The sequence below is a fragment of the Physella acuta genome, unplaced genomic scaffold, assembly GCF_028476545.2.
Source record: "Physella acuta isolate Inbredline_101_S28 unplaced genomic scaffold, ASM2847654v3 ptg001546l, whole genome shotgun sequence".
NCBI classification, from domain to species: domain Eukaryota; kingdom Metazoa; phylum Mollusca; class Gastropoda; family Physidae; genus Physella; species Physella acuta.
In genome coordinates, this window is record NW_026733061.1 from 564 (window position 1) to 8,584 (window position 8,021).

At 38.1% G+C, this 8,021-nt stretch overlaps 1 protein-coding gene across 1 annotated transcript; it reads right to left on the minus strand.

Annotated features, from left to right (window-relative positions):
• Positions 1 to 728: 728 nt before the first annotated feature.
• On the minus strand, positions 729 to 7,118 carry LOC131928777 (uncharacterized). Its single transcript, XM_059284904.1, has 2 exons — positions 6,931 to 7,118; positions 729 to 1,714 (listed from the first exon to the last, which is right to left on the minus strand). Exon 2 carries the CDS (start codon positions 1,698 to 1,700, stop codon positions 729 to 731), a length of 972 nt encoding a protein of 323 aa, XP_059140887.1. The 5' UTR covers positions 1,701 to 1,714; positions 6,931 to 7,118.
• Between the last annotated feature and the right edge of the window lie 903 nt (positions 7,119 to 8,021).

Genomic DNA, 8,021 nt, shown 5'->3' on the forward strand with positions numbered 1-8,021 from the left:
ATATTTCCAAATATATTTTAACTACAGGATTAATCTGTATCGTAAATAAGAAAAAGGCAGTAGTGGTAGCCTATTTAATTTTTAAAAATTATTATATTTATTTAAAATAAAAAATTGTGTTGGAATAAAGATGTGATTTAGATCAACGTTGTAACATTCAAGGAAAGCATCAAATGTGGACCGTAATACATTGGATACAAAAGTTTAAAATTATTTAAATTGTTTGAAAGTTGGTGTTGTGTTGAAATCTGGTAAGGATTCAGGAAGATCATGGGGTTACCATTTTTTCTTTAGCTCTTGCAGTTTATTTAAAAACACTTCAGAAGTTATAAACAAATTTTAAAAAAAAAACATGCACAAGAAGATAGTGTTGTGGACTTAATTGGAAAACTTTTTAAAACTGTTTTTGTGAATGCCGCATGCACATTTAGAAACTGGTTGATCTTTTTGTTAAGACATTTTTAGATAAAGGCATATGAGACCTAAACAAAGGCTAATTAATAAAAGATGGCATAGATTCCTATATAGAAACAGGCCCATTCAAAATTAAATAGATTTCTGTATAGACACGGACTAATACAAGATAATACCTATTTCTGAATAGACGAAGACTAATACTTGATAACACAGATCTCTGTATAGACACAGGCTAATAAGATAACAGATATCTCTGTATAGACACAGACTAATACAAGATTAGACAGATTTCAGTATAGACACATGCTAATCTAGATAAATAAAAGACTTACCTGGGACGGTCGACCGCCGTGTGTTGTACCTTTGCGTAGATTAACGATCTGATTAAATCCAGTGGCTTTGATGACGTAGAGATCGTTGGCATTAATCTGACCCGCGGTGTACCAGTTCTCGTACAGAGGACGAGACGCCCAGTAACTGTACCACTGTGCTAGACTAACCTTTGGTGCGCGGGCTGTTTTAGGTAGCGCTTTGCCAGTTATGGAAGTTACTGTAGCCGATGTGTAATTTAACAATTTGACAAAATCCAAACCATGTTTTCTGGTGATCTCGTAAAATCTCGTGCTGTTCACCCGCGGTTTAAAATCCGGGTCGTTGACGGTTTGGTTAGCGTAGTAGAGTAACGCTAGAAACGTAGAGACGACGCCTTTCCGGCAGTGGATCAACGCCGGAAGTTCAAGCTGTCGGATAATTTCCGTCATCTTCCTCACAGCATCCACGCTGTTCCAGTCTCCATCTTGGTCTCCGTCCAACACCGTGAAAAATTTCATCCCGGCCAAATTTTCAACGATAAATTTTTCAGTGGCTGTAGATATTAGAACCTCTTTACCGTCCGGGCTAAGTTGTCCTTTATGGGTAAACACAGACACCACTGTTTTAAACCCGCTGTCGGCGGCGTATTTAATCTGTCGCGGGGTCGGCTGACCGGAAATATACACGCCATCATCCAACCTCCTGGCGTACCACATCTTCTGCGGGGATATCAGCGACCCCTCGGGTACCTGGTGGTTGGGGTACATGGGTACGATGAGGGCGTCTTCACACGAGTCGGGCTCCCCGATGGTGAGGTTGGAGCAGAAGGTGGTCGTGTCCAGGTTGCTGTAGGCCATGGAGATGCTGATGTCTCCTCTACGGGTGGTCTTTGACGAGACATGTCCGGTCCAACTTAGCAGAGTCAGGAGAAGTAAGGAGGGAGGCGTTCTGTTAAACGGTGTCCAGGCCATAGCACGGAATGCAACTGTGGACACAAAACCGTTTATACAGGAATATATATATATATATATATATATATATATATATATATATATATATATATATATATATATATATATATATATACATACATATATACATACATATATATATATATATACATATATATAGGCCTACATATATATATATATATATATATATATATATATATATATATATATATATATATATATATATATATATATATATATCATATTATGTTAAGCATCCGTTTAAAAAAAAATAACCAAGACGGCATTGTTTTCCATCAGGGTTATCTAGTGTTTACTCAAATGAATAAACACTGTGGACTTGAGTTATCTTCTCCTAGCCATGAAAGCTACTCGCCGTAAATCAAGCATCTGGTAATTGTCTTAAAAATTACATCCTTGTGATAAACATTGTACAGTTCCTGTATAATTTTAAACGTAATTTGCGTTATGTTTTTTTTTAAAAAATAGCCACAAGGCATCAGCCACTGATGACGTGTAGGCTACAGTTGACCTTGACCTTTAGTGTCAAGATGTTTCTACATTCTGCTGACCTCTTGGAGAAATGTAACCGCAGTCTAAAAAAAAATTCTCTCCGTCTAGCTTGTGCGCAGTTGTGATGTTGTGGCCTGTTATTATTATTTCGTAAAGGTCTGGTATGGTTGAGTTAGAGGCTTGGGACGTAAAGGTATGGTAGGGTTAAGGGATGGAGATGTATAGGTATGGTAGGGTTAGGGAATGGGGACGTAAAGGTATGGTAGGGTTAGGGAATCGAGACGTAAAGGTATGGTAGGGTTAGAGAAGGGGACGTAAAGTTATGGTAGGGTTAGGGGATGGGGACGTAAAGGTATGGTAGGGTTAAGGGGTGGGGAATGTAAAGGTATGGTAGGGTTAGGGAATGGGGACGTAAAGGTATGATAGGGTTAGGGGATGGGGACGTAAAGGTATGGTAGGGTTAGGGAATGGGGACGTAAAGGTATGATAGGGTTAGGGGATGGGGACGTAAAGGTATGGTAGGGTTAGGGGGTGGGGACGTAAAGGTATGGTAGGGTTAGGGGGTGGGGACGTAAAGGTATGGTAGGGTTAGGGGGTGGGGACGTAAAGGTATGGTAGGGTTAGGGGGTGGGGACGTAAAGGTATGGTAGGGTTAGGGGGTGGGGACGTAAAGGTATGGTAGGGTTAGGGAATGGGGACGTAAAGGTATGGTAGGGTTAGGGAATGGGGACGTAAAGGTATGATAGGGTTAGGGTGGGGACGTAAAGGTATGGTAGTGTTAGGGAATGGGAATATAAAGGTATGGTAGGGTTATGGAAAGGGGACGTAAATGTATGGTGGGGTAATGGAAAAGGGACGTAAAGGTATGGTGGGGTAATGGAAAGGGGACGTAAAGGTATGGTAGGGTTGGGGAATGGGGACGTAAAGGTATGGTAGGGGATTGGGACGTACAGGTGTAGTATGGTTGTGAAGGGGTATGGAAGGGTGGGAGTTCTGCACCGTAAAAATAGTTTATGCACTTTAAATAAGTTAAATCCTTAACATAAAATTAATATCTTTAATAATATAGAATTCAATGAATGACGAACGATAGTTTTATATGGCATTCTGAAATTACATAAGACATTTTTCAAAATGATATAGGACGCATATTTTAGAATTGAAATATATATATATATAAGTTAATGGTAGGTACAACTACTATATATATATTATATATATTATATATATATATATATATATATATATATATATATATATATATATATATATATATATATATATATATATATGGTGTTTACTAATGTATAAATGTGAGTACTAATTGATTAACAGGGTGTAATCATGCGTAAAAATCTGTTGCATTCAGTTCCGGCGCCAGGTTATTTAGCGCTCTAGCAAAAACTTATTAAAATGCCACCTCCCCCTCTTGCAATTGTGTGTGTGTGTGTGTGTGTATGTGTGTATTAGAATATTACTTTAAAAACTTTAAAATTCTGTTTAGGATTTTGTGGTGCCAACAATTAATTTGGTTTGAAAATCTAAATCTCTCCCTGACTAACGAGATTTTAAAATTTAAAAATCGAAAGTGCACAGGCGTCGTCCCAAAGGGGGGCGCCAAACGCGGTAGCTAGTATTATAAAAAGCGCGTTACTGAATTATATACATTCGAAATAAAAAATGTTGACTGCTACTTGTCATACGGACAAATTTAATTGTTTTCTACATCAATTGTGTGACAATATGTGACACCAAAATAAAAAGTCAAAGTGACTTGTAAAAAGCGCCCCGATCTCTCTCTAAGAAGATGGGGCGCAAAAATTGAAAGTTCGCCCTGGTTACTGAAATAGATTGCCACGCCTTTGTATATTATCCCGTCTAAAGTTGATAAAATGTGATCAAATTTATTAATTATTATGTACTTTTTACTAATGGAAAATACATATTTTTGCGCCCCCTTATGGATTGCACACTACGCGACCGCCTAGTTCGCCTTATAGGTAGCGCCGGCCCTGGTCACATTAGTAGTAATGTATAAATGGTGTGTAGGGCCTACTGATGTTCAAATACTGTGTACGCTAATGTATGTAATGAGTAGGTACTGAGGTGGAAACGATGTTAACTGAAGTTGTAAGATAAGCGCCAAGTGGTGGGCTATAGGCACGTAGCGTCTAAAAGTTTGATAGCTGTTGGTTGAGTTGGTGTTGGAGTGTTGTGCTACCTATGTACTGTTGGTCTAGGAGTCCTAGCTATGTCCTGATGGTGTATGAGTTTTGTCCTACATATCCTGATGGTGTAGGAGTGTTGTCCTACATGTCCTGATAGTCTAGGTATTTAGTCCAACCTATATCATTATGGTATTAGTGTTATCTTGTCCTGATGGTATCAGTGTTGTCCTACCTTTGTCCTGTTTGTGTACATGGTGTGTTGTCATACCTATGCCCCGTGGTGTAGACGTGCTGGGATTATCATATTTTCAAAGTCCAATCATTTTTAAATTACAGACAAGAATCGTGGACCATTAAAGATGTGGAGAATGAAGGGAAGGGGGGGGGATCCTAAAAATTTAATGTAATATGACGGTGGTTGGATAGTCTGTGTAAATATTATGTAATGCGATATATATAGTTTCAGTTTAGGTTAAAAACTTCATATTCGTGCAGAATTCCTATGTACGTAAAGTTACAGCATAAAGGATGTTATAGTTTTGACATGCGCAATGTGTGCAACAGCTGCCCATTCAGACGTGCAATTGTTTAACAGGTGCACAAATGTCAGGTGTTACGTGGCCACTGATCAATACAAATGTGCAGTTATGCGATTGAGATAGCGATTGATGTTTGTCCCTGTTCAACCCGTCGGCAATTTCTTGTTATAATTTAAAAATAATTAAAGTTTGAACCATGGGGCAGATGTGGCTCAATAGCTGATGACAGCTACCCACTTAGGAGACAAAACTCCAAAATGAAACAATTGTATGGACAAAAACTATGAAAGTAAATCCAGACAGAAAAACATGGCGTTTAATATGTAGACACGTAATACTAAATCCCGTCCAACATTACAATTGAGAACAAAGAAGAAGAAGAAGAATTGATGAGCCCAAAACAATTTTAGACAAAATTCCTTTATTTTTTTAATAATTTTAGGAGGGGGGAGAAAATCCTTCGTAAAAAGTATGAGTCGACACAGGCTCAAAAATGAATCAACCAAAAGATAAAAGACTTACACAAAGGCTCAACACTAGTAGGATATATTTGAAAAGTAAAAATGTGATGGTTAGGATATATGAAAAGGTTAATAAATCACAGACAGGTGGATATAGTGTATAACCAAAAATCCAGGAATATACTATCCACGGGGTTAATCAGTAGCGTAGCGAGGGGGGGGGGGGGCGAGGGGGGGGGGGGGGGACATATGTCCCCGGGCGCCGACCTTAGGGGGCGCCAAAATGGGTTGGAAAAATAAATTGATAGGTTCAGGGGGTGCAAATCGAAAGTTTGAGGGGGGGGGGTGCAAATCGAAATCTTGAGGGGAGGGGTGCAAATCAAAAGTTTGTCCCCGGGCGCCGGGAAGGGTCGCTACGCCTCTGGGGTTAATAATGGGGTATATGTCCAGTGGGTTATTGACCAAACACCAAGGGAGGCGACCAAATGATGTGGTTTTAGTCCAGACATGGAAGAAGTCCAGACAATCTGAGTGGAAGATGGTGGTGGAGTAGATTAAACCTAACCCCCCCCCATGTGCTGTACATCCCTAGGGATGGATGGAAGGTGTATATTAGGATACCTTAAGAATGATTGTTACCTACAGCCATCAAACAGTTAATGAACTTTGCTTCAATATTGTTTCAACAGACTTAATAGAAAATAAACTCGCCATTATCAACAGCATCTTAAGGGGAAAATATCAAAAATTATACGGCAATGCTAACAGTTACACGGTATTACTATCAACGTATCATTTGTGTAAACAAATGAAATAAAACACAATCAAGGTACTTTTTACAAAGGGAAATCTTAAAAACAGCATCGTTGTTAGTTTCTTAAAATACAGCTAGTTTTTGTAGCCCTAAAATTAACTTAAGTATGTTGCCCTCTATGTATATATTTAAATCAAATAAATACCATATCATTATAGATAAAATATCGGTCTTAAAGCGATGCTTACCTAGAATAGCTGAAAGTAATACATACAGTTTACCTTCACAAGATTAACTTTAAGAGAAAAACACTAAAGCCAGCAAGCCTAAACTATAATGGTTAATTTAATAGTATACTATTGATCCGACCCACGTCAGACTATATGATTGATTTATATCGTCAATTAAAAACAAATTCCTTAGCTATTGTTGAACTACACATCTTCTGAACTGAATCGACTGATACTGATACACTCTTTAAAGCTGATTTTATTTTTGTTCAAAGCTTTCGTTGATTTAACGTCTAGACTGTAAACAAATACAGATTTAGCTGACAGGAGGAATTTAAAACCTAACTTTTATATTTTAATCTAACTTTAAATGGTTTTAAATGAAGAACTAACATTTTGACAGTTATTGTAATAAAAATCTACAAGACGTTGTTACTAAAAATAAACCTGAGTATTTTGACACGTTGAAAGATAAATATAACTTAAAGACAGAAACAAATATAGAGCCAGCAGACGATAGAGCTAACTGCTGAGGCAGGAGGCGAACATGCAAGTAAGTACTCACGGAGCAAGACAAGCCCTGCTACACACGTGCCGAGGAGCGTGTGCGTTTTACGTGTGCGTGTGAACTTCCCGGACAGCTGTGACCCAGGCAAACATACCCCATCAAAAGCAAGGAGATGAATGGTGAAGATATCACAACACAATAGCGCCGTCACGTGATACGACTCTGTTGTTTAATAGACCTGGATGTGTACGGCGTACTTATCACGGCATTAAAGAAAAAGGAACGCCAACCTATGTCTGTTTCAAATATTCCATGAAATGTCCTTGTGAATAAAAAAATATAAAAAAATAAACAGAAGTTATCTCCCTTTCCCAAAGTTGCCTCCCCTATCAAAGTATACGATACCGCAAGATTTCTTTTTTATCGTTTCACGCTTAGTCGTTTTTCCCCCTCTTCCATGAAGAAGGCATGTAATTTATTCCTTTAAGTGAGGAAAAAATTGTTTTGTCTCGAACTAAAAGCTCGTCTTAGAGCGTACCTTACAGTCGCCTCCCCTACCAAGCTGAAGTTATTTGTTTCTTACCCACTTTATACATAGGCGGAGACTTAACTTAATGAGTTGTTTTCAGTTAAATGATAGTTATTTTCATGGAATACAGGTGTAAACACGTTTCAAAAAGAAAATTTGATATTAAATAATCTTTGAAAAGAAAAAAAAATTACGGTCAGGAATGTTAATGTATGAGCTCTGGTTTATATTTTGAAACTCGAGTTGTGTAGTGTTTTTGTTATCTCTTTTTTTCTTTTCTTCAACCTTCAGTGTTCACACGCTTGGAAAATTGTCAGTTTTTAATCTCACTCTGTCTCTCTTGTTGCTAGATGAAATTTGCTAAGAGGAATCTCTCTTAAATTAGAATTTGGTTTCAAAAGTGCACACCAACAAAAAAAAAAACCCACTCATAGATACACCTGGGTTGTATCAGGCTGTATGAATAGCACGAAGTTCGATCACTGTTCTTAGCGAAATACTGCTGGCAGATTTTACATACACATTCAACCAATTTATTTAATACAGAGCAGGCTACACTGATTGATTGGGGGGGGGGGGGGGGGGGCTATACGCTGCACACTTTAATTAATTGAAATAA

What these genes read in the sequence shown, in the direction of transcription:
- LOC131928777 (XM_059284904.1), bottom strand. Translation starts at nt 1,700, where the DNA reads ATGGCCTGGACACCGTTTAACAGAACGCCTCCCTCCTTACTTCTCCTG.